The sequence below is a fragment of the Boleophthalmus pectinirostris genome, unplaced genomic scaffold (genome assembly GCF_026225935.1).
Source record: "Boleophthalmus pectinirostris isolate CB_2022bp ecotype Guang Dong unplaced genomic scaffold, ASM2622593v1 HiC_scaffold_16, whole genome shotgun sequence".
In the NCBI taxonomy this organism is placed as follows: domain Eukaryota; kingdom Metazoa; phylum Chordata; class Actinopteri; order Gobiiformes; family Gobiidae; genus Boleophthalmus; species Boleophthalmus pectinirostris.
Genome location: NW_026571095.1, coordinates 7,697,394 through 7,723,563, shown reverse-complemented (window position 1 = coordinate 7,723,563; position 26,170 = coordinate 7,697,394). Strand labels below are relative to the sequence as shown.

The 26,170-nt window shown below is 36.3% G+C and overlaps 1 protein-coding gene across 1 annotated transcript in view; it reads left to right on the top strand.

Moving 5' to 3' along the window:
- Window positions 1-761: 761 nt before the first annotated feature.
- LOC110156346 (titin homolog) overlaps window positions 762-26,170 on the top strand; it is a 33,432-nt gene continuing 8,023 nt past the window's right edge. The window contains exons 1-33 of the mRNA XM_055151746.1: window positions 762-808; window positions 3,367-3,416; window positions 3,571-3,600; window positions 3,685-3,813; window positions 3,917-3,955; window positions 4,428-4,499; window positions 4,888-4,947; window positions 8,285-8,335; window positions 9,997-10,086; window positions 11,102-11,152; window positions 11,232-11,303; window positions 11,623-11,676; window positions 11,771-11,839; window positions 12,157-12,222; window positions 12,305-12,373; window positions 12,696-12,752; window positions 13,857-13,922; window positions 14,455-14,511; window positions 15,133-15,201; window positions 15,893-15,949; window positions 16,037-16,105; window positions 16,217-16,276; window positions 18,156-18,224; window positions 18,483-18,539; window positions 18,627-18,695; window positions 18,794-18,853; window positions 19,643-19,711; window positions 20,093-20,158; window positions 20,452-20,517; window positions 20,613-20,684; window positions 24,735-24,800; window positions 25,606-25,647; window positions 25,775-25,834. Of these exons, the coding sequence (XP_055007721.1) occupies window positions 3,369-3,416; window positions 3,571-3,600; window positions 3,685-3,813; window positions 3,917-3,955; window positions 4,428-4,499; window positions 4,888-4,947; window positions 8,285-8,335; window positions 9,997-10,086; window positions 11,102-11,152; window positions 11,232-11,303; window positions 11,623-11,676; window positions 11,771-11,839; window positions 12,157-12,222; window positions 12,305-12,373; window positions 12,696-12,752; window positions 13,857-13,922; window positions 14,455-14,511; window positions 15,133-15,201; window positions 15,893-15,949; window positions 16,037-16,105; window positions 16,217-16,276; window positions 18,156-18,224; window positions 18,483-18,539; window positions 18,627-18,695; window positions 18,794-18,853; window positions 19,643-19,711; window positions 20,093-20,158; window positions 20,452-20,517; window positions 20,613-20,684; window positions 24,735-24,800; window positions 25,606-25,647; window positions 25,775-25,834 (2,031 nt within the window). The 5' untranslated portion in view covers window positions 762-808; window positions 3,367-3,368. The remainder of the gene's footprint in view (window positions 809-3,366; window positions 3,417-3,570; window positions 3,601-3,684; window positions 3,814-3,916; window positions 3,956-4,427; window positions 4,500-4,887; window positions 4,948-8,284; window positions 8,336-9,996; window positions 10,087-11,101; window positions 11,153-11,231; window positions 11,304-11,622; window positions 11,677-11,770; window positions 11,840-12,156; window positions 12,223-12,304; window positions 12,374-12,695; window positions 12,753-13,856; window positions 13,923-14,454; window positions 14,512-15,132; window positions 15,202-15,892; window positions 15,950-16,036; window positions 16,106-16,216; window positions 16,277-18,155; window positions 18,225-18,482; window positions 18,540-18,626; window positions 18,696-18,793; window positions 18,854-19,642; window positions 19,712-20,092; window positions 20,159-20,451; window positions 20,518-20,612; window positions 20,685-24,734; window positions 24,801-25,605; window positions 25,648-25,774; window positions 25,835-26,170) is intronic.

Genomic DNA, 26,170 nt, shown 5'->3' with positions numbered 1-26,170 from the left:
ATAAATACCAAAGACTGTAAAGCTCTTGCCTGCCTGCTTTCAACAGTTTTCAAGTTTTTAATATAAAATAATGTTGTAATGTTGTTGTTATCTGTTTTTGTAGACCACATGTTACATTTGAATAGTATGACAATGTACCAGCTTATAGATAGTCCTTTAAATTATATCTTTTGAATGGTAAACAATAACATAGGAAGGATTTTTCTGTTCATTAATCTAAAGTAAACTATAGATGTTTAAGGAAAATATCAGGCCTAAATCAAAATATTCAAAAATATAGGTTCACATGTCTTATACTAAGTCAGTTTTCCCCATTCTGGATGCAAAACAAAGAAAAGAAAAACAGTACGCTACATGATTTCAATTGTAACAGTGATCATTATGTACAAATTTCGGCTACTTCGTTGGGCTGAGGTCTATTACATGTAAAGTGAGTTATGTCATCGTTTTGGCTGCATTGTCGTAATTACATGGTTGTCAGTTACAATCGTATTAAATCTTAGACTGTAATTAAATATAAATGGACATAGCCAAATTCAGCCAGCTGTAAACAATTAATTTCATTCTTACGTTTTATTGTTCCTCGAATATATTTTAAGATTCACTACATAGGCCGTTTCTTTTCATGTAATTTAGCGCTAATATGGAATTAGTTGGCATATTTCTCATTGTCCATGAACGTGTCTCGGTGCAGATGTTTTTCGTGCTGCAGAAAAAAAGCACCGTTCTCTAAAAATTACGGAAATTACCGGAAAAAAATTCCGTGACATGAACCTAAAGTGGATTTAAACTTATCCGTGGACTATCGGTGGGTTAATACATTATTATATCAGTATTATTCTACGGAACAAACTATTTGTGCGTGGCTTGTTTCTTTACTTGACAGCGTTAAAGTGCTTCAAACTACTGTTTCTGTCATTGGACTAACGAAAAAGTAAACTGTCTTACGAATTTGCATTATAACGGTAAGAAATGCTTGTTGTTAGTCCTCACTTCTGCAAAAAAACAAAACAAAAAACCATACAACTGAAAATAAAAGTAACGCAAACACAAAACACAAAAATGTGCTTTGATACAGCAAAATAACGCATTGTATTTGTTTCTGTAGTGTTGTGCAGGTTTTTTTTATTATATATTTTTTTTTATGAAAGTTCAGTTCAAAAGTTACAAGAGGTGCAGTAGATATTATAAACTTAAGACAGAAAGTAATGTATAATTTATTTATTTTGTCTGGATATGCTGTGATCAAAACAGGAATCCTTCTTTGTTACACGTGAGTGATGCTTTTGAGTGTGTGCCCTGTTTCAGCCAATCACAAAACACAGAATCAAGAGACAAATAAATGCAGAAGTGGGGGTATTGACATTCTGTTATTATTAACTCGATCACAGTATCAAAGCTATAGCCAATGACAATTACAAAAGTAGTATTATAGTAATATATAAATATATACTAAAACATGGTAAATGTCTTGGTCAAGGTTCCAGTATCATTGGAAAAAAAAGTGAATGAACTAAACTATAATGAGCAAAAGTTTTGTAGTATTTTTAATACTTTTTAACAAAGACAATAGGCTGATATTCAAATTTTATTTTAGTATAGCTCTATCACTGACTGTACACATTTTATACATTTTAAAATCTGTTTGGTTCCAATCATAATTTCAAGTTTAAGATAGCTCAAGTTAATTTTAAAGTAACTCTTAGTGTTAGGGTATTCTCTGGGAAAGGGAAGAGGGGGCAGATAACATGAGATGACTCTTCTTTCTGCTCCTTTTCATTCATTTCTTGTATGTTTAATGTCAGGACACTGTTAATGTCTTTATACAATTTATGAATGAAATAAACAAATAAAAAATGAATAAATAAATACAAATTCAGGCAAAATTCTGGATATAGTTTGAGCTCAGTTATATTTAAGGGTGCATTTTGCTATTTTCCGATCTGTTATAATGGTGTTTCCTCATCACAAACAGACCTGGAGTTGTGTTCTCACGTGTTCTTCTCTCACACACAAAAGAAAACCCTGTTCCATCTTGTGTTGTCATGTGCTAATACAGGAAGTGCTCCATTGTGTTTTAAACTACTACTACATGACATCACAAGGAGGAACAGAGCATTCTGAGCTTTGGTGCTGTAGACAGACTAATAATAAAGGATTACTCAAACATGTGTGAATAAAACACAACTTCAGATCTGTTTTTGTGGAGGCAACATATTCTAACATGGCTTAAAGCTCACAAGAGTCAATTTAGTATAATATAGGACCTTTAAATTATATATATCTTGTGTTGCTTAGAATATTTATCTTAATATGTTAAAATATTTCTGTAATTATATCCAAAATACTACATTTTACTGAATTAGCAATGTTCTTATCATTTTCACATCGCCCTGACTTTGGTTTGTTTGTATTTGTGTGTGATTGTGGCTAAACTCAGATAGACTTGAGATTTCAGGTCATACAGAGGCTCCAGCTGCTGCCCATTACCCCAGGATTCTATGGCGGTTTTACCGTCTTCTGAAGGAAATGCCATTGTGTTTGTGTCTGTACTGGAATGTGAACAAAAAACGTTTTAAAATTATTTAAATATTCAGGAGTCTCTCTGGTTTATGCCAAATATTTGTCCATATGAGATATGTGTTATCTTGTATTTGTGTGTTAGAAGTAGTGCCGTCATGATACTAAAATTTCAACCTCGACTTCAACACTAAGGAACAGACTCAATATTCAATAGCAATTCCAATACCATGATGATCATTATTTAGACAAAATAATAGAATGTTATTTCCAACAGTAAATCGCAGTACATCTTATATCTGTGTAAAAACCCTAAAAGCATGAACATTTTAAGATTTTCTCAATTATTTTCACTCTGACAAAAACAAAGAGCAAAATCTTTAATTAACACATTTTAATTGATATAATTTTTTTTTATTATGTCAAGCATACAAATTCATCTAAAAATAACCTTAACCCAAAGTCAAATGTGCTTGTCACTAAGGCCATTGGCACAGACTGGCAGCCATGTTTCCATCAGTCAGCCCCAGGGCAGTTGTGATTGTAGAAGTAACTTTTTTACTACCAAATTTCTCTAAATGTTACACTGATCATGATTAGACTGACAACAGTTATGTTTAGCTGTGCACAGTGACAACTCAAAGGATTTTATCTGCACTTTTCTCTTTTTAAATGCTATGTTTATTTTTGTAATTCTTTTTTTGTTATTTTTAGTATCTTCTTCTTTGCTTTGGATTAAAAGGTGAATTCCATTAGTCTTGGCCTCTCTGGTTTATGTCACAAAGGAGGTGCAAAGGGAGTTTTGATATGTTTTAATTTATGTTTGTTTACACTGTTCAGGAGCAGAGATGGAAGCCTGTGTGATGAAACCAGAGGTCAAGAAGAAACCCAAACCAGTGAGAACACAACTTTTAAATCACAATCTTAAAATACTCATGACTAAGAAGGAAAATTACACGTATGCAGAGGAAAGTCAGAGGAGGAGAGAATGAAGGATGTATTTTAACGGTAGGACTATGGTTAATTTTGATTCATTTTACTTTTTCGCAGGCTAACCCTCCTCCAAAGCCTCCCATTGAGGTAATGCAAACTACCTTACACCACAATTTACATATTGTATTTATCATTAATGTAAACTGTCATCTGAAATTGACTCTTTCCTAGACAAATACAATTGAGTCCAGTTTACTAGAGAAACCCACCCCAGTCCAGACCCAATTCCAGACCCAGGTCCAGAAACCAGTGCCAGTGCAGAGGAAGACCCCAGTGGTTCCCCCGCGGCCCTCAGACTCAGTAAGTCCAGTTCAGATGCAATTCTTCTGGGAGTTCAAACTTCATGGTCAGAACTGTCTCTATTACCTCACGTGTGTGTGTGTGTGTGTGTGTGTGCGTGCAGGAGCTGAGTTACACACAGTACCATCAGAGGAGACTCCAGGTATGAGCTGTTTGTACTGTCTCTGATCTGTATGTTTTCATGAAAACGTTTCATTTAAAAGTGTATTTTTTTTCATGTTTAGAACAAATAAGTGAGCAAATGAAGAAGCCACAAATGAGAGCTCTGGGTTAAGTGCTTGGTGGTGGTCAGAGCGCCCAGTGGCTCATATCTGCCCCGAGGCAGATGTGGCTTCAGAAATAGAAGTTCCACCTCTGAGTATAGTATAGTATAGTATAGTATAGTATAGTATAGTATAGTATAGTATAGTATAAAGTAGATGAAGAGTGCAGAGGTTAGTCACCCTCATGTTAAATTAAGGCATTTTCAACAGTAGTAAAATTGTCTGTGGTAGAACAAATGTAAAAAAAACATTTTTTAGCTGATAAACATATCCAACCTCTTCATTTAAAACAAATGTAAAACTTGATTGTCTTAAACATTTTTGTTTCATCATTTTGTCATGTATTTTTAGGTCAGTGCAAATGTGGATCCCAAAGAAAAACGGACTGAAACTCCAGTGATTCCTCCCAGACCCACAGAGCAGGTACGGCACACAGTAGCAGCTTTACTTCTGTCAGTCTGTCCCAGGGCAGCTGTGGCTACAACAGCATCTCGCTAACCTCTCACCTCACAGCAAGAAGGTCCTGGGTTTGATAATGGGGCCTTTTTGAAGTTTGCATATTCTACTTATGCTTGCATAGGTTTCACTTTCCCCTAGCACTAAAAACTTGTAAAAAAAAAGAAACTATAATATCTTCAGCTGAAAATGAGATTCTTAGTGGGACTATTTTGGTTAAAGAATTGAGTGAGGAGTAGCTCTGGACCTCTGGAGACCGTTTAAACTGAAGGTCTGTTGTCACACAGTGTGGGAAAAGTTTCAGTCAGACAAAAGGTGTCAAGTTTCTTCTTTTGTTTTGAATCTTATTTTGAAGGAACTGAAATCTCCCAGACAGTTAAGCCAGTGCCGTAGAGACCAGGCCACAGAGCCACAGGTACAAACTTTTACATCTTTTATATTGTGTTTACAAAAGAAAGAAAGTCGATATGTTGATGTGTTTTTATCATGTTTTGTTTTTTTAAAAAAAGGGAAAATAATTGTTTTATTTTGACAAAGAATCATGTCATACAATTTTAAACAGGTAGCTTTCTATAATATCTTCTATAACATTTAAACTCTTATAACTACTCAAGTGCTTCTTTCTGCAATTTATTTATTACAGTTTGTGTTTTTTTTTTTTGTTTTTTTTTTGTTTTTTTATAAGCATATTGTACATTTAGAATAGTTTTTCTTCTTTTGGGTTTTTGTGTTAGTGGCATACATTAGTTTCACTTCTATTGTTTATCATTTATATTTACTTCAGCAGTATATCATACTTCAAAATTCATTATAGGGACATCTGTACTTGCTTTTCTCACTTCTCGCTTGCTTCTATGGATACGCCATTGCTCTGCCTGTAATATTCCACAGTATGACATTAAACAGCTCTGCTTTACATTTATTCAATTACAGGTGGTTTTGTAGCTCAAAATTACCTTTGTAAGTACCTCTGTAATGTCTCCATGGAGAAAAGCGTTTGCCGGTCCCTTCACCAGAAAAGTTACAATGCAGCTTTCCCCATATGAGTGTGCTTTGAGAGGCCTGCCAACCTGCTTTTTATGTAAGGTCTCATTTCTGTCTCAACTTGTGAATTCACCCTCCTTTGCATTTTTGCTGCATATTAACATGTTATTTTAGCCACCTACAGTAGTTTAGTTCACATCAGATTATGACTCTGCTATTAATAAAACTATTAATTTATTCAAGAGAGGGGTGTTATGCAACATTGATTATTATTTTTTTTAGCTTCCATATTAAAAAGTTGTTCACTTATCCAAAACATTCCTGAAGAGGTTTTAGATGTCACCCATGCATGCTTAAGTAATTTAGTGATCTCTCCCAGGCCATAAATAAGATACAAAACTACAACTTCACAAACCTGACGCGATGTGCGGTAGTTTCATTAGTGGGATGCATGCTGATTGTGTTGTGATAGTGCTGAGAGAAGTAAAATACTCCCTCATTAACCACAATTATTACTGTACTACCACTACTGCTACTGCTACTATTGTTACTACTAATACTGCTGCTGCTGTTGCTATTTCTTCTACTACGAATACTACTACTGCTGCTGCTGATACTACTACTGCTACTAATACTACTAATACTGCTGCTACTGCTGCTGCTGCTACTACTGCTGCTACTGCTACTACTAATACTGCTGCTACTGCTGCTGCTACTGCTGCTACTGCTACTAACAATACAACTGCTGATGCTGCTACTACTGCTGCTGCTACTATTACTACTACTGCTGCTGCTACTAATACTACTACTGCTGCCGCTGCAGAGAAATCAGAAGCAGTCACGGAAAACTGAAATTTCCGACGTTCACTGAATGCACCATAATATCTGACAGTAGATCTGTTTGCAGCTGTTTGATGTTGCTGTGTTGGATTGAACAGGTGTGTTTGGGTGTGACCTGTAACTAACCCGACAGTGAAAACAAAGCCTGTGTGTGTGTGCTTGTGTGTGTGTGTGTGTGTGTGTGCTTGTGTGTGTGCTTGTGTGTGTGCGTGCGTGTGTGCGTGCGTGCGTGTGTGCGTGCGTGTGTGCGTGCGTGTGTGCGTGCGTGTGTGCGTGTGTGTGCGTGTGTGGGTGTGTGTGTGTGTGTGTGTGTGTGTGTGTGTGTGTGTGTGTGTGTGTGTGTGTGTGTGTGTGCTTGTGTGTGTGTGTGTGTGTGTGTGTGTGGGTGGGTGTGGTGGTGTGGTGGGGTGGGTGGCTGGGTGGGAGCGAGCATGTCCCATTACAATACACAGGTATGACTCAGACTTTAATTTTATAAACACAGAATACTAATCAATACTGAAACTAGTATAGAAACTAGATACTCATTTTAGCTAAAGTACCATTCACAGAACAAAAATGAGTCTTTCCTGAATAGCTTTAGAATGATCTTGAGCTGTACTGGTTAAAAACAAACATTAAAAGATCATGCCATATTTGGCTTGAGAAGTAAACACAGTGTAAACAGAAAAAAAGTTTTACATAACACTGGGATGATAAAGCAGCTCTAAAGCTGTGCATGTGAACACTGGCAAGGTAGGTACAATTTTTTAGGTCCTATATAATACCTGTCTGGTATTATTATATTATATACATACCTGGACTTGTGTTTAGTTTCATTCATACATGTTTGAGTAACCCTTTAATCTGTCTACCTCTAAAGCTCAAAATCCTTTGTTGGATCTGGACTGGACTGTGGGATCCTGGATCCAGATCCACGAATTTGAAGAAGATGGGTGCTACAGCCAGAGGCTAAATCTGGAGATTTCCCTTCAAATTGTGCCCCATCTTATGCTGTATAGATACAGTGTATAGTTATATAAATATCTATTCTTCTTTTATAAAGAAGCATTTTATGGAGCTAAATTATTCCCTGATTGTCGGTAAGATGGACTAGCGTGGGTAGTTTTGTGTTTTAGTTTTTGTTTTTCCGTGAGTGATGCAGAAAAGAGGGAGCCGCTGTCTGTGTGAATGTTCGTGTTTTAGCATGTTGTGATGTGATGAGGTGGTAGTTTTCATGTTAACAGCTCCTTGTACCTTTTTGTTTAGTAGAATTTGGAAATTCCAGGGCGGACATTATCCCAGTGATTCTAGTGAAGGTGTATGGAGTTTAAAAACACAATGGAACACTTCCTGTATTACCACATGACATGAGTGTTTTCTGTTTGAGAAAAGAACTCAGCCCAGTTTGTGGATTAAACATGTATGAATGAAACAAAACACAACTCCACATTTGTGATGAGGAAACAACATTAGAACAGCAACAACAGTAGTAGAAAGAAAAATAACGTAATATGGGCCCTTTTAACTTTAAGTGTGAAAAAGGAAAGACTAGCAAAATAAGCACATGAAAATCATTTAAGCAATATTTTCATATCTTGTATTTCCACATGTTTTGAGCTGTTTATCTTTTGTATTTTGACCAGTAACCATGGAGACACAATGCACACATTAGCAATTACTACCAAAAAGTTATCAAACTTAAGAAAATGGTTTTAAACAACTCATTTTCAGGAGCTTGTGATGAATATAAACATAAATAAATGTCCATATTTTGTAATTCCTCATGTTTTGATCAGTTTTTTTCCGTTGTATTTTTCCTCTGCAGACTCATGTGTCAGAAGGCACAGAGGAGGAGGGTTCAGATCTAAACAGACTGGCTTTGTTTACATGTTTGAGTCACAGTGTGGAGGAGACTTAAACCTGTTTTTTCACATGTGTCTGCGCAGGGAGGACTTAAGGCCGTCATGAAGAGTCTGCAGTTCAAATCCATAACAAAGGTACAGAGGAAGAGGCAATCTCAAATATGTGAAGTGGTTACAGCCAGGTTATGTAATCAGAGAAGTACTGTGTGATGTCACATAGTAGTTGAAATGTCAGTGGCAACAGGGGGCAGCACACACGCAGTTTTATATGTTTTTGACCAGAAAGCTCTAAATATACATACTTTGCACTGGAATGAAGAAAATAATACTAGAAACTGCAGATAATATGATTAAAACCATATATACAGTTTACATTTTAGATGGATGGAAGGGGCTGCATATTTCTGTATGGGATAGGGTTGCACAAAAAAAAAAAAAAACTAGCAAAAAATAATAATTGTAATTGTGATTAGATATATGTTTATGATATAGATATTTAAAGGTTCTTTATTTTGCAAAATATTCTCTTGTGAGCTTTAATCACCAGATTTTTAATTCACCAAAAACACACCTAATTGTGTTTTGGTTCCTTCACACATGTGTAAGTAATGCTGGATTACTGGGCTTTCTACATCTCCAGTGTTCAAAATGCTCTGTTTCACCTTGTGATGTCATATGGTAGTAATTTTCAAGTTAACAGTTCCTTTTACTTTTTATTCAGTAGAGATTGGCAGTCCAGGGCTGACATTTGCCACGTTCACATGTTCACTTTAATTCTGAATAAAAGTAATTTAATTCTGAATAATAATGCATTCCACTTTAAAAAAGACCATGTAAACACTTAATTCCTTATGAAAATGATTATTTGGGAAAAAAACAACTTGATTCCGAAGTAAGTGGGTGTAACCGATCATGTAAACATTTTTTCTTCTTAAAAATAATTGCAGTCATTCAGCGCACGCTTGTTAGGTCGCCCTTCTGACGTGATCTGGACGATCCCACTCCACCAGTCCTCACTTCGGACTTTCATCCACGTCTCTTTGGATTTGCATGCAGGATGTGGGAGTGGGCTGAAGTAGAGCAGACTCAGTTTGTCTTCTTCCTCCCTTCTCCGACACTCTTCCCTTCTCCTCCTCAGCTGACAGGTGTAAAGTGTGATGAGAGAATTTCAGACTGTGAAAAAAGTGTGGATCATGTTTGTGTCCATGGAGTAACAACAAACCAAGATGACAAAAAAGCTGGTAGCATCTGAAATGTGTGTTTTCTTCCCCAGGAAACATAAATACTTCTGTGTCCCTGTCCAATCAGAACCTTTTCCGATCCCCAGACATTGAACGGAATTAAATAAAAGCGATTTAAAGTGTTTTCCATCTAAACCTCAATTCGGAATTATTATTTCCATGTAAACTTGATGGAGAATATTTTAATTCTGAACAATTTAATTCAGAAGAATTAAAAAACATCATGTAAATGTGGCCATTATCCAAATGATTCTACTGAAAGGAGTTTAAAAACACAAAGGAGCACTTCCTGTATTGCCATATGACATCACAAGGTAGAACAGAGTGTTTTCTGTTTGAGAAAAGAACTGAGCCTAAATCTGCAGGGTGTGTGTGTTAAACATGTGTGAATGAAACAAAACACAACTCCAGGTCTGTTTGTGATGAGGAAACAACATTATAACAGATCAGAAAATAGTGTCATATCGGCCCTTTAAAAAGTATTACAGTCCATGTTCACACTGCATGATGTAACTGCTTATTAGCATTTAAAAACATGTGATGTTTTTGTCCCAGCAGAGCAGAGACCCCAGTCCAGACCCGAACTCTGTCGAAGCATCAACAGAAGAGAAATCTGAAAAACACAAAGAGGCAGAAACAAAACTGGTGAGAGCAGATCCATAATAATAACTTATTTGTTATTATGATGTCACCTGTTATCGTATTGATCATAGTTGCCAATGTAAAGCAATAAGCATGCATTAACTTTGCTAATTATCAGTGTTGAATCATTTTTTTGGAGATTCTGAACTTTTACTTCCCAAATTAAAGTGAAAACCCATGAACAAACCATTTGATAAGTCCAGTATGGCGACTTTTCTGGCCATGTTATTGATGCATATGTGATGGACACTTCTACCTTTTGTCAACACAGCACATGCTTTTTGTGGGTCACATATACATTCCTCTAGTTTTAGCTGGCCAGTCTTTTCTTTCTTCTTTTTCTGATAAGTCATAAGTAAGTAAGACTTTATTTATAGAACACCTTTCACAGTGTGCTTTACGGAGTGCAATAAGAATTATAAAGTAATATAATGTATTTAGGGACACTTGTGTGCCCACTTTTATTCTCATGCTGTAACGAAGACCATCTTGCTGGTTGAAACACATTATATCGTCCATGCGCATGTACTAAAGGACATACTATATTTTCAGTCAGTGTGCTTCGGTTTGCATCTTGCCCATTTTACAATATGAAGTAAGGCCCCGTTCATATGAAATGTGAAGTACTCTACCTCTCCACCTTAATCTGACAACTCCAGGTCTGTTTGTGATGAAAAAACAACATTATAACAGATCAGAAAATGGTGTAATATGGGTCCTTTAATGAGACCTGCGTGTGAGTGATGCAAACTGAAAAAAAAAAAAAAAATCATACTTATGCTTAATGGTCCTATTTTATACTGTAGTCCTATTGATTTGCTTTTAGTTGTATAACATGATATCATTTCTATTTAGCCATCATATTTATTTATTTATTTATTAGCTAGTAACATTGATTATTTGTATAAGTCTTAATTACAGTTCTGGAGTGATCAGAATGAATCAAAGCACAACTCTAGATATGTTTTTGGGTAAACAGTATTATAAAGATATCTCTCTGGTCTCGCTTCTGTTTTAGGACAAGAAAAAGGAGCTCTCTGTCAGCTCTGACAGTCTGTCTGAAAACAAGGTGAGTTCTCTTCACTGTTTTACATCAGTTTTACATCAGGTTTAGGGCTGCTCCATAACATTTGTAATCTTTGCTTTAGGAAAAAGGTGGAATTTTCAGTGGGATGTTCAGAAAGTCTCCCAAAACAACAGAAACGGCTCAGAATGAAGAGGTGAATATGTGTTTGCATGTATTTTTATTAGCTGTAGTTTGTTAAAAGTTTCAGTTTTTCAATTGAACATGAACTTAAAGTGGGACTAAAGGGTATAAGGAACAGTGTGATTGGTCGAACAAGTATCCACACTTCAAACTCCGCACCTTTTTAAAACTAGTTTGGGCACTATTTATTTATAACTTGAATAATTTTACAAGAAACACAGAAATACAGAAACATGCACAGCTGCGCTTTTTGATGAAAGTACAACATTATAACTTGCTTAATACCTAAAAACATTAAATAATATAAGTCAAATGTCCATGCTCTTTTCCAGTCTGAGGCCTTGACCAGTGAAGACAGTGTGTCTGAGAACAATAACAAGGCCAAAGTAAGGAAAATGAAACACAATTTTAGATATTACTACATTCTTTCCTTGAACTCATAAAAACATGTCCGATGTTTGTTCATTTTTATTATTACAGGAAAAGGGAGGTGTTTTCAGTGGAATGTTCAAGAAATCTCCCAAACCACAAGAGGAGCAGCCAGACGAGGTGAGGATATGAAAGGTGACTCTAATGAGTTTAAGTCATGTTAGACTCAAAAAGATACCCAAACTTGTGTTTTGTTTCATTAACACATGTTAGATTAACTTTGTTATTTGTCTGTCAACATCTCCAAAGCTCAAAATCCTCTGTTCCAACTTGTGATGTCATGTAGCGGTAGTTTTCAAGTTAACAGCTACATTTTAACTTATGTTAAGTAGAGATTGGCAATTCCAAGGCTAAAATTCTCCAAATGATTCTAGTGAAGGTGTGTGGGGTTTAAAAACACAGTGGAGCATTCAAGACATACATTTTAATTCTTACAGGAGAAACAACCTCTCGACGATGCCGTTTCAACGAGCAGTGGTGAAACTTCTGAAGGGAGTGCTAAGGTAAATTATAAACTCTGGTAATATTTATCTAACAAAATACACACTTGTTACTTGATATTTGCTTTTTATTTGTTTGTTTTAGGAAAAAGGAATTTTCAGTGGGATGTTCAAGAAAGCCCCTAAACCAACAGAAGAAGCCCTAACTGATGAGGTTTGAAAATATCCACTCATGCTTTTATCTAATATTTAGCAGTGTTAATACGACTATATTGTGTGACCACCTTAATCAGATTATTTAGATTTTATTTCTTTTATTGTCTGATACTAATGTTAATAGACTTGATATACTTTATTTAATCTTAAATTATTACTTCCAAAATGTCTACAATAATTCATTCAAATATTTACTTTTTGTTTTATCTACACAATAAATAGAAATTTAAATAAATTATACAGACATTATTTCAGTGTGTATTAAATTTGAACAATATTGTGTTTTTAAAATGTTAATAGTGATCTTATTTATCTTATAGGAGAACTTGGACAAAGAGCTTTCCACCGGCAGTGAAAATCTGTTAGAGAAAAAGAAGGTTAGAAGCCTCGAAATATAATATAAAGATTTTCTATCATCATGAAAACAAACTTTCTATTTCAGTGATTAAAGATGCACTGTGTAACTTTTGTGGTGAGGGTACTTCCACCTGATCAGTTCTATAGAGATATAATTTCTTAATTTAAATGGCAGTAGTTTTCATTGATAAAAATACATAGAAAAACATGCATTCTTACTGTTAACCTGGCCTGATGTCACTTGCTTGTCTTCATGGAGCTAGATAAGGAGAATTTGTCTGATTTTGGCTGCAATTTGCAAGTTTGGAGAGGCGTGACCCGACTTTGTGTCTTCATGTGTGGTGTCAGTGTGACTCTGAGCTTCTCTGTCAGATCATAACCACCAAACACCACCAAGGCTATGGTAACAGCCAATAAAATAAAGCATCAGGGGCAAACGGAGTGACGGACACTGAGATGCAAAATAGAAAACTCTGGAAATAGCGAAACTAATTATTTCTCACCTCTCAAAAAGTTGTAAATTTAAACTGCAACATCTCATTTGCATTATCCATACAATTTGTCCTCCACAAATAATGACATCCAGTCCACAAAACACAGCTGTTAATCCAGTTTGAAGCGTTCTTTGAAAGTAAAAAGGCAGAGTAGTTCCTCACATGTGACTGTTTACATCCACTCAGCGCATGGATCGAGCTGAAGCTGCAGATTAGTGATAGAGGCTCTACTTTCTGTGTACCTAATTGGCAAACTTTTATGCTTTAAAAATCATGTATCTGAAGTATTGCACCACATTTCACAAATAATAACACAGTTTTAACTTGTATCTAAACTGATCTTTAAACACTTAAGAGGCTCCAAGTGAGTGGTTTTACTGTAGACAGGAAACAGCTGACGTGATCGCGCTCACAGCTTTACAGCCTGTGGTCCGCAGACATATCTCGCTGCAGTCTTTGCAATCAGAGATTTTAAGTCTCATAAGATTCTCCTCGTGTCTCTAGTGTGCGATTTTTGTCACATGTTTAAAAATCGTTGAAGAAGGAAAAATCCTGAAGTGTGTGGCAGTCTTTAGTTTCCTCTATGGCATCTTTTAGTGTTGGATTTAACATTTGTTTCTGTGTTTTTAGGAGAAAAATATTTTCACCAACATGTTCAAGAGGCAGAAAACAGTGGAAGACCCCGAGCCAGAGAAAGTAAGGAAAATCTATGCCGTCACAGTAAAACTTTATTATTAAACACTTTATTATTATTGGACAATATAACGTGTTACAATTAAATGTAGACAGCACACAGCAGACTTATTTTGACCTCAAGAGCGGCTTATATAATATGTCTGTACTGAAATAATTGCTCAAATACATTTGGAGAAATTAAAACTCTATTTTACAAGGATTTAAAGTTGCACGGTGTAACTTTTTTGATGAAGAGGCCGCCACCTGCTTGTCTCCATGGAGATGTTACTGCTTTGCCTGGATTCTTCCACAGTACGAAGTGAAATTTGTTTATATCCTTGAAGACCACCACTCACAAGAAGAATGCACATTTTTCAAGGTTTTATTTGGGAATTAAAACACCTGTTATTGAATAAATACAAATTACAAGTTAAAAGCCTACACTGTGAGACATCCAGGCGAAGTAATAACATCTCCACGGAGACAGGCAGGTGGCATACTGTCTAATGTAAATGTGTATTATTATAAAGTGCATTATCTTTTCTCTTCACAGGAACAGTCTGGGGATGAACTTTCAGCAAGTAATGAAAATCTGTCTGAGAATAAACAGGTCTGGATTAAATCAATACATTTCACTAAACCATTTAATTTATCTCTGCATTTTTCATAACTGTCTACATACAACAGGAGAAAATAAGTCAAACTTAAAATAATAACAAGCAACATAATATGGGTCCTTTTAAAGGTTGTATGGAGGAATTTTCTTTTTGAAATTGTCAAATAGCATTATAGAGATGCAGCAGCCTTGTAATTATGATGATCCAAAAAAAAAAAAGAGTGAAAATCCATCAACTGTGGACATGGTGGGCCAGATAAACATTAACATAGGCTAAATCATTATCTATTGGCTGTTAGGTTGTCAATCAAACTCCGTACGTTTCTAGTGTAACTGATCCACGAGCTTAGGAAGCTGTGGAGGAAAGGTGGTGGTGTCATGCACATTTGAAAAAGAACAAAAAGTCACTGTATTTCTCTTTCCTTGGAAAATCCTCTATACAACCTTTAAGAATTCTATTCTACACCCTTTAACTATTCTATTAGGTATTTAATTTAGCTTGAAATATGAAAATACATGCAAAATAATTTATGTATATAAATATTAAATGACTAAATGTACCAAGATTAAAAAGTTGTTCAAATTGAAAGAAAAATATTTTTCTGTTGATTTTAGGAGAAAAGTAAATTCACCAACCTCTTTAAGAAACCCCAGAAACCAGCAGAGGGCGCCACAGCTGAGAAGGTAAGTCTTGTGAGTGCAGTTTGGGTTACACAGAAGTACATAATAGTTTTGAGACCTTTTGCCGCACCCACTCCCGCCCACACCAGTTACATCTTGAACCAAAGTGGTACCAGTGAGTGACCCGCATTCATACCACTTAAGTGAACAAAACAAGGCCATACGAAAGCCGATGTCACAGCAAGGAAAATAACAATAATGGATCTCATCATCGACCCCAGTGAGCATTTGTACTCATATAAATCATAATTTATTTGTGCCGAGCTCTACTATAACATCTGCTGTGGAGAAGGCGGCAGCAACGCCCAATCTAAACATGAAACCTTACCAGGCGAACACGGATACAGCAAATATTTGGTCTCCTCCGCTGACCACTGCACAATCTTCTTGTCACTTGATTTCTCCACCATATTTCACACACACGTTTTCTTTGTTTGTTTATTTTTCTGCGTGTGACCCGGATGAACCTGCTGACGTCTAATGTGCGATTTGCTTAGAAAAAACAAGTTTTACCTGGTTGCCGTTGAGATCCAACTTTTCGGTTCCTGATTTTCAGTATGAACATGTCAGTTGGTTCAAGGTTAGGTGCAGGAACCGGCACCTGGCACAGTTCTCTGTTGGCCTGAAAACGCTAAGTGTGGTTTGTAGCGAATTCTGATGAAGTAACTCCCAAAGTATATTTCTGTCTTCACAGGAACAGTCTGGTGATGAACTTTCAGCAAGCAATGAAAATCTATCAGAGAATAAACAGGTCTGAAAATCAAAACTGCAACATTTACCTCATAATAAATACAGTGTGTGTGTTGATCCTGTTCTGTATTTGTTTTTTTTGTTTCAGGACAAAGGGATGTTCAGTGGCCTTCTCAAAAAGACACCAAAGACTCCAAAAGAAAGAGCAGCTTCACCAGTGAATATTTTTATAATTATACTTCGAATGTACTTGAAATTATTACAATTTTAGTTATTTTGATCTTATTTAAACATGTTTTGTGTTTTTTTGTTTGTTTTTTTTCCTTAGGAGAGAGAGGACAAAGAAGAGATGACAGCCAGCAATGATGACTTGACTGAAGTGACCAAAGTGAGTTCAAACTGTAGAAAGGAATAAATATAAGTTAAAATGTCTTGAATTTCAAACATGTATAGTATTTATTTAAAAATAACTTAACAGCAATAATAATATTAGGGGTGTCAAATTATCGCGTTAATTGCGATTAATTAATTACAGTCATATTTAGCGCGTTATGTTTTTTAATCGCGTTAATCTCATTTTTAATCTCTAACTTTAGTGTTTCTGTATGCGAGTTGCTTTATAATAAAACCTGTTTTTTTTACACACACACACAAAAACACATTTATAAATTTTTTTTTATTTCGGTAATTCCTCTCATTGCCGGAAACCCACACAAAACGCACGCAGTAAGAGCGATGTAAACATTATGTTAACGCTGGCGGCGTCAGTCGCACAATGGACGAGGTCGAAGAACCAGTAGAACAGAGTCAGCAGTGCACAGGTAAAAACACATTCGTGTCTTGGAAATTATTCTCCCGACGTGAAATATAAAAGAAAATAACAAATATAATATCGCCTGAAAACAACCTGCATAGGCTCATGATGTCTGCACTGTCCTATAGTGACCTGCCACATGAGGGGACACGCACACAAACACACACAAACACACACAAACAAACACACACCTTCATCATCATCATTAACCTGAGAACGCGCGGACCACGTTTCCTTCCGTAGACGCTGCGCGGACACAGCTGTCCTCCCGTGAGCCGCGTGTGGATCGTGTTTTCTCGCGTACGCTGCGTAAACCGCGCTTCCTCCTGTGTGCCTCTAAACCAGAACTAACACCAAGACTAAAACCAGGACTAATCCAGTCCAGGACTAAACCAGGACTAAACCAGAACTAAAACCAGAACTAAAACCAGGTCTAAACCAGGTCTAAACCAGGTCTAAACCAGGACTAAACCAGGACTAAACCAGGACTAAACCAGGACTAAAACCAGGACTAAAACCAGGATTAATCCATTCCAGGACTAAAGTAGGACTAAAGCAGGTCTAAAGCAGGTCTAAACCAGGTCTAAACCAGGACTGAAACCAGTGATCTCATATATAAAGCATTTCTCTATCAATAATATTTTTAATATGATTAAGGAAAGTCTGGACTTATTATTGTCTTTAAGTAGACACAAGTTATTATGTTCAGATTTCCTCGTCTTTGCTACTTTACAGCAAACAGTTTCTTATTCATGGAGACTTGGGCTCAACAGCCAAATTGGAGAGATTTGTTAAACAATAAATGACTTTATAAAGTCACTTTTTTAAATCTATATCAGTCTTTTGATCTGCCACAATAATGTAATAATGAATTTAAATGAAAATACCTTAAATTGAAGGCTTTTCTCAGCAATTTTTAGGTGAGATTAAAATGAGATTAATTAGATTAATTAATTACAGATCATAATTAATTAATCTCTCAATTTTTTAAATCGCATGACAGCACTAAATAATATAACACAATTTAGCTTTAAATAAGAAAATATGTGTAAGGCAATGTAAGTATTTAAATTTAAAATGGCTACATGTATGATTATAGTAATACATTCTTAAAAATTTAAAGTAAAATAGGAATACACTTAAAATTGTGCATTTATAATTCATTTATAATATATATACTTTTAAGATGTATTGTCTGAAATATTTTTTTTTTAATTTAAATTGCTGTTATTATTATTTTATATATTTTTTGGTATTTATTTATTTTATTTTATTTTATTTGTTTGCTTTTTTTTTGTAAATTTATTTAGAAATAAGAAAAAGCATGTAAAATATAATGCAGGTATATAGGACTTAAATGGCAAAATTATAAATAAAGATAAATACTTTGTTAAAAATTAAAACTAGATATTTCTTTTTTGCAATGTTTACTCACTTTTTAATTTTATTTTAGGAGAAAAGTATATTCACCAACCTCTTTAAGAAACCCCAGAAACCAGCAGAGGGCACCACAGCTGAGAAGGTAAGTCTTGTGAGCACTGTTTAGGTCAGATACACCGAGGTACATAATAGTATTGAGAGCTTTTACCACGCCCCCTTTTAGTCGACTAATGGATCAGCAGCATATGTCTTTAATCGACCAAGAATATACTGGAAATGCTTCCCATCTGCACCATCTGTCCCTCAAACCAGCACACACCGCATTCACTCACAGATATTCATTGTGGTTTGTAGTGAATTCTTCTGAAGTAACTCCCAATGTATATTTCTATCTTCACAGGAACAGTCTGGTGATGAACTTTCAGCAAGCAATGAAAATCTATCGGAGAATAAACAGGTCTGAAAATCAAAACTGTGACATTGACCTCATAATAAATACAGTGTGTGTGTTGATCCTGTTCTGTATTTGTTTTGTTTGTTTCAGGACAAAGGGATGTTCAGTGGCCTTCTCAAAAAGACACCAAAGACTCCAAAAGAAAGAGCAGCTTCACCAGTGATTATTTTTATAATTATACCTCAAATGTACTTGTAATTATTACAGTTTTAGTTATTTTGATCTTATTTAAACATGTTTTGTGTATATTTTTTTAGGATAGGGAGGACAAAGAAGAGATGACGGCCAGCAATGATGACTTGACTGAAGCGACCAAAGTGAGTTCAAACTATAGAATGGAATAACTATGAGTTAAAATGTCTTGAATTTCAAATGGATAATTTATTTAAAAATGACTGAACAATAATAATATAACACAATTTAGCTTTAAATAAGAAGAAATGTAAAATGTAGGTATTTAAATCTAAAATGGCTACATGAACGATATTATATTAATACTTTGTTAACTTCACAACAACTTCACAAACCTAATGCAATGAGCAGTAGTTTCATCAGCGAAATGCACATCGATTGTAATGTTATAGTGCTCTGAAGGGGGAGTGGATTAGTTCAGCGAGCAAAGGGAATCAAACTCAGATTGTCAAAAAAGAACATGGTAAATGGTCACATTTTTCTATAGCGCTTTTCCACCTTCAAGGCACTCAAAGTGCTTTACAACAAGGAACCACTCACCCATTCACACACACATTCATACACCAGTGTACGCCAGACACTGTGGGCAAGGTGGGTTAAGTGTCTTGCCCAAGGACACAATGGCAGCATTCATCTGTGGGAGCTGGAATCACACCAGCCAACCTGTGGGTCAGTGGATCTGACCGCTCAACCTGAGATGTTTATGTCGAGAGCTGGATTCGAACCGCCAACCTTCAGATCAGTGGGCGAATGACACTTTCAAAACGTTAATAAAATGTTTTCGGCAAATATAGCATTTTCAAAACAATAAAATATAATATGGTGATCTGAATATAATATCAAATCCCCCCTCTTTAAATTGTATGCATAATTTTAAGTTTATATTTTATTTAATTTTGCTTTCTTGATTTTAGGAAAAGAAAGGAGGATTTGCAGGAATGTTCAAACGATCTTCAAGTATTGACAACCTTTTTGACAGTGAGGTAAGAGATGGCATAGTGGCCATGTTTGCATGATGTTTTTAATTCCACATTAATTGTTCTGAATTAAACAGTAACAATTAAAAGTCATCTTTAAAATCGGAATAAACCAACCACTTACTTCTGAATTAAGTTTAATTCCGAATAATCATTTTCATTAGGAATTAAGCGTTTACATGCTCTTTTAAAAGTGGGTCATTTTTGTTCAGAATGAAATTATTTGTATTCAGATTTAAAGCTCTTGTGTAAATGTGGCAAGTATGTATATACAGTAGTGTCCTTTTTTTTTGTTAAATATTATTTCATGCATTTGTGTATTAAAAAGAAGTAAAAGTTAAACATTCAATAGAACTTTCACTTAAGTTACTTATCGTGTGTTTTCAGGACAATATCTTCACTGGCATGTTCAAAAAGCCTAATAAAAATACAGAGGCGAAATCTGCAGATGAGGTGAGTTTATTTAAAATGGTTTTGTCACAATATAAAAATTTCAAACTTGATTCTCGATACTAAGGAATAGACTTGATGCTCAATACAGATTTCGATACCCTGACAAGATTAAAAAAATACTCTTTAGAATGCGATTTTCAACATTAAATCATAGTACTTTCTTTTCTATGTGCACTTGTACTTGTTCTGATACGGCTTAAGATCATTCTAAACCTATTCAGGAAGGCTTCATTTCTGCCCTGTCAACAACTTTTATACAGCTAACTTATATCTAACTTTTCTATTGTTTGTAGGATTCTGTTGGAGACACACCACTTTCTGCAAGTTGTGAAAATTTGTCTGAAGGCTCCAAAACGAAGGTCCAAAACCAAATAATTGGGTGTTTTTTTGTGCTTACAGCTAAACATTTTCTCATTTCATTAGTGACTCAAATTTGTCACTTTAAATTTCTCAGGAAAAGTCTGGAGGCTTTGCAGGGATGTTCAAAAAGTCACCAAAACCTTCTCCACGACTGACCACTGATGAGGTAATGATTTTAACTCACTGAACCTGTTTAACCCACAAACAAACTAAAAGTCAATTTTGTTTTAAAAAAAAGTATAGTTGATACTTTGCAACTGATATAATCGACACTCCCTGAAGGTGTGACGCTAACTGTAGACACCGCTCTGTCTGAAAGTCTGTTTCCTAAGTTAGACGTTAAAAAAAGTATATTGTTTCACTGTAGGTGGAGGGTTCTGTCACCAGCTTGTTTCTACGGATATGTCATTTCCTTGTCTGGAATATGCCACAGTATGACATTCAAACATATCTACCTTCCATTTATTCAATTACAGCTGATTTCATAGCTCAAAAATGGTCGCCTTTCCACAAACCTAACTTGGTCTGGTTTGTTCTCCGGGGAGATAGAAAGTTTTAATGCCATACTGTGAAAAATTCCAGACAAAGCAATAATATCAGACCCTCCACCAGAAAACTTACACAATGCACTTTTATATAACAAAAATGTACTTCTTGTGTAAATGGTGTCTAACTTTTGGACAGAATTCTTTGTGTGATGTCATTAATACTTCCTGTAATTTTCAGCTTCTTGTGATTTTCAACATATTTTTCAACTTTTCTTCACAAATTGCTTCTTGATTGGTGTACAGTCCCTGACAAAAGTCTTGTCGCTCATCCATTTTGTAGAAACAAAAGCTTATAACCTGACTTTAAATTAATCGATTGGTTTTAGAAATGTCTCATATGAAAGCTAAAACCCTCCCAAATTATGCTCAATATACTAAAATAAATTTGCTTCACTGAAGAAAGATTGATCATTTAATGAACACAGAAAGGTCAGATTTTGGCAAGACAAAAGTCTTGTGGCCTTGTCATATGATGCACCCAATCCTAGATTACAGCCTCATCTGTGATCAGTTACTGATCAATCAATTCGTGGGTGTGTATAAAAAGAACCCCAGCACACCAGACCTTCACATCAACTGCAACTTGACCTCTGACAACATGCCTAAGATCCACCCTGAGACCAAAGTGTTAATTATCAAGAGGCTGAAGACCAGGGGCCTCATTTATAAAGCTTGCTTACGCAAAAATCCGTGCGTGCGCGCTTCCTACGCCAACCGCGGTATTTATAAAACTTGCCTAAGGCGTGGCTCTTTGCTTAACTCTACGCCAACTCGGGACCTCCTGTAAGTTCTACGCAAAGTCTGGAGCCACGGGGAAAAAGCGACACTCATGGAGAGAGGCAGAAGTGAACAGAGTTTGAGGAAGTGTTTGATCAGAAAATCCACGTATATAGAAGAATTACCTTCTGATTTGCGCATTTAAGTGTTTGGTTCGCCAAAATACGGAGAAGGGCTGTTTATTCCACTCATTATTCTCCACAATATTATACATTTGACACTGCGCGGCCACGTTCCCGGACTCGGTGTAGCGCAGAGTCCCACAGTCCACACCGCGACCATAGACTTCTATAGAACACAGTCTGTGACCAACACAGAGGACGAAATAATGACCCAACCTGAGAGAAAACTCTTCCCTTGGACGCAGCAGGAGCCAGGCTTTGATTTAATGAACGCAATTTTAACACTTTTACTTTAGTCTTTACGCACCGAGCGCCAGAGTGACCTGAGTCTGCGGACAACACGAAGCCTACTGCCCGAACCAGACCCGAACCAAAATCTTCCCTACATTTTTGTGTAATGGGGAACTCTTGCACATGAGAGCTGCTCTCTGACTGTATGAAGAACAGAATAATGCCCGTGCCCGTCCCGACCCAGACCCACACTCACAGACCCAGACCCACACTCACAGGTGAGCAGTTTGGATGTTTCGTGTGGACTTTAATTGGCAGAATAACATCTGTATCTGATGTGTTTCGTGCTAAATCTGTGTCCTCGTATCCTCGTGTCCCTCCCTCGCTCCTTTCCCTCTCCAGGGGAGGGCATCTGAATCTCTCGCACGCGCTCATAATTTGACCATTCAGATCAGCGCGTGCACGTATCTACGTGTATATGCATAAATACACAGGGCCAGTCCTCACACACACTTCATAGACAGACTTAAAAATATAGCGATAAAACTCTTGAAACAGCGAAAAAACACATGGTCTTTACTGCAAAGATGTTCTGCCTAAATATTATAAAATATGATTAAATGAACAGATGAGTCATTGTTGTCACTTTTAGTTTTGTATTTATTTATTAAACAAGGTTTAATAAAGTCTTTAATAAAGTCTTTGTCGTGATCACGTGGGGCTGCGTGGAGCGTCCTCCTCCCTCTGTCCCGCGTGTCTCAGTCAAACCCACTGATTATCAGCTCATGTTTAGGGAAATCTCATTCACGAGTCACTTTACATGCTCCTTTTATGGTGAGGTGGAGGTGTGGAGAGGGCGTGACGTGACGTAGGTTTACGTGCGCAAATTGTAGTTGCAGGTGGGATTTATAAAGCAAAGACTGCGTGGTTTGGTGCGTGCGGTGGGTTTTCTAAATATGGAGTTTGCGTGGCTCACGCCTTGTCGTAGCTACTAGGCGTACGCACTAACTTACGACAACTCCTGCGCAGTTTTTATAAATGAGGCCCCAGATCCACTGCTGAGGTGGCTGACACCTTCAATGTGTCTCAGCGTCAAGTACAAAGAATAAGAAAAAGATCTGAAATGACTGGAGATGTTTTTGACAAGCCCAGGTCCGGCAGACCCCGCAAGACAGCTGCTCGGGAGGACCGTTTGTTGATTCGAAAATCCAAGGCCAGCCCCTTTCACTGCAGCAGAGCTCCACCAGGCCTGGTCACCTCAAGTCCCTGTGTCAACCAGAACAGTTTGCAGAATTCTGTCTCGAAATGGCCTCCATGGTCGAATCAGTGCACAGAAACCAGCACTAAACAAAAGGCAATAAAAAAACCGTGTGCATTTGCCAAGGCCCACAGCCTGCTAAAAGGATGGACACTGGAAAAGTGGCAGAAGGTGGATTTCTCAGATGAATCCTCAGTTGAATTACATCACAGCCGCCGCAAATATTGCAGGAGACCTACTGGAGCCGCATGGATCCAAGATTCACCCAGAAAACAGTTAAGTTTGGTGGCAGAAAAATCATGGTCTGGGGTTCCATCCAGTATGGGGGTGTGCGAGACATTTGCAGGGTGGAAGGCAATATCAATAGCCTAAAATATCAAGAAGTATTAGCTCCTCTTACATTCCCAACCATAAAAGGGGTCAAATTTTGCAGCAGGATGGTGCTCCATCGCATACTTCCATCTCTAGATCAAAGTTTCTCAAGGCGAAGAAGATCAAGGTGCTCCAGGACTGGCCAGCCCAGTCACCAGACATGAACATCATTGAGCAGGTCTGGGGTAGAATGAAAGAGGAAGCATGGAAGGCAAAACCAAAGAATCTTGATGAACTCTGGGAGGCTGTAAGATGCTTTCTTAGCTATTCCTGATGACTTCATCAACAAATTGTATGAATAATTGTCGAACCGCATGGATGTAGTCCTTCAAGCTCATGGAAGTCATACAAGATATTAAATATGGATCTCACAGCACCACTACTTAATTCACTGACGTTATGCAACATATTTTTGTATTTGAAGTAAATTATTTGTTCAATTTTCTGTAGGCGACAAGACTTTTGTCTTGCCAAATCTGACCTTTCTGTGTTCATTAAATGATCAATCTTTCTTCAGTGAAGCTAATTTATTTTAGTATATTGAGCATAATTTGGGAGGGTTTTAGTTTTCATATGAGACATTTCTAAAACCAATCGATTAATTTAAAGTCAGGTTATAAGCTTTTGTTTCTACAAAATGGATAAGCGACAAGACTTTTGTCAGGGACTGTACAGTTCTAATTTATAATTACAACAGGTATAATCCCACCAGTTTAAGTCAAAATTAGAAAACAAGTTGAGCTAAAAGTGCAAATATCAGCCTCATATATCTGTATCTCTACTACATACAGCACATCAGTCATTTTAGCCATGTTTGTTTCGGCGCTTTACTTTAGGCTTCCCTCATCAATCCAAAACATGCACCATAAAATAATGGTCAAATAATTCAAACTTCATGTATTTTTCAGGATCCTCTGAGTGACACACAGTTTGAGTTTGGGAGCTGTGACAGCATCCCAGACAGGATGGTGCAGGTGAGGCTCGGCTAACATCTGTAACATTTATGGTTACAACATTTACATTTGGATGGATAAAAAACAGCCCCAGGGGTAAGGGCTGGAAAGTTACATTTCTTAAGAAGCTACAGTTCCAAAAAGCAGTACTCCAATGACAACAAAAATATTAAATAAAGCAAATATAAGATTGTCAAAATTGTGAACTGAATTGTACATTTTTTATTTCAGTGTTAAAATCTTGTAGTATATTGTTGTTGTAGACTCAATCTCATGTCTCGCCCTTTCCATATTAAACAAAATTATACTGTAGATCTATTCATTTTATACACAGGGAGGGACTATACAGCCCTTTGGTTGACGCTGACCGTCCCATTGAAGTTAATTTGGAATTGCAAAATAAGCATATTTTATAATTCTACCTCATGCATGCACTAAAGCTTCATTGCTTTATTAAGTGTTTTTATTACATATTTTGTAAGGCAGCCTCAATTTTTCATTGCTTAGTCATAACATAAATTCTTACGATTCTGATCAGAGCGTTAAACCAATGCTGTTTACTGCTTTTATAAAGATATTATACAGAATTGAGTTAAGCATTTTGGCCCGGCCCTCCACAATATTTTCTGTTTCTCATGTGGCCCCATGGAAAAAAAAATTGTCCATCCCTGGACTATTGTATATAAAATCCAAAAGTGTCCTATATCTGATTTACCCATGTAATGTGCAGTTTGTTTTTAGACTATTTTGGAGATGGTTGGAAGACATTGGAGGTGGCTGTATTGTATATTTGATTTGTTGCCAATTTTTGTCTTCCTTTTTTTAGGAGGAGAATCTGTCAGCCAGTAATGAGGACCTGTTAGCAAAGGTAGGCCTAATCCTTTACTTATGTAATGTGCAATATAAATACGTAATAAAGAGTTATAGTTATAAATATTTTTGTTGTGTAGTGTTTAATTGTTATGTTGTAAAATGAATGACTCCTTTGTCCACAGGAGAAGAAATCGGGGTTTGCTGGTTTATTTAAGAGGACGCCCAAGATTGTTGAACCACAGGTCATTTTTTTCCTCTTAAAAACATTGACATTTATATTTTGATTGTTGATTATTCTAATGAGATGCTATTTGAGATTATATTTGATTTACCCTTAATAAAAGAGGGAGTATTATGCCAAATGGACTTTTTGGAGCTTTATATCATGTTATAACATTGTTCCGTCATTAAAAACAGGCCTGAAGAGGTTTGTTTGAGTAATCTCGCGATCTCTCCCAGGCCCTATTCAAACTCTCTTTACTGTTAATTGTAAGATTCTGTACAAACATACAAAAACATGATAGAAAACAATACACTAGAACTTCACAAACCTGATGCGATGTGCAGTATTTTCATTA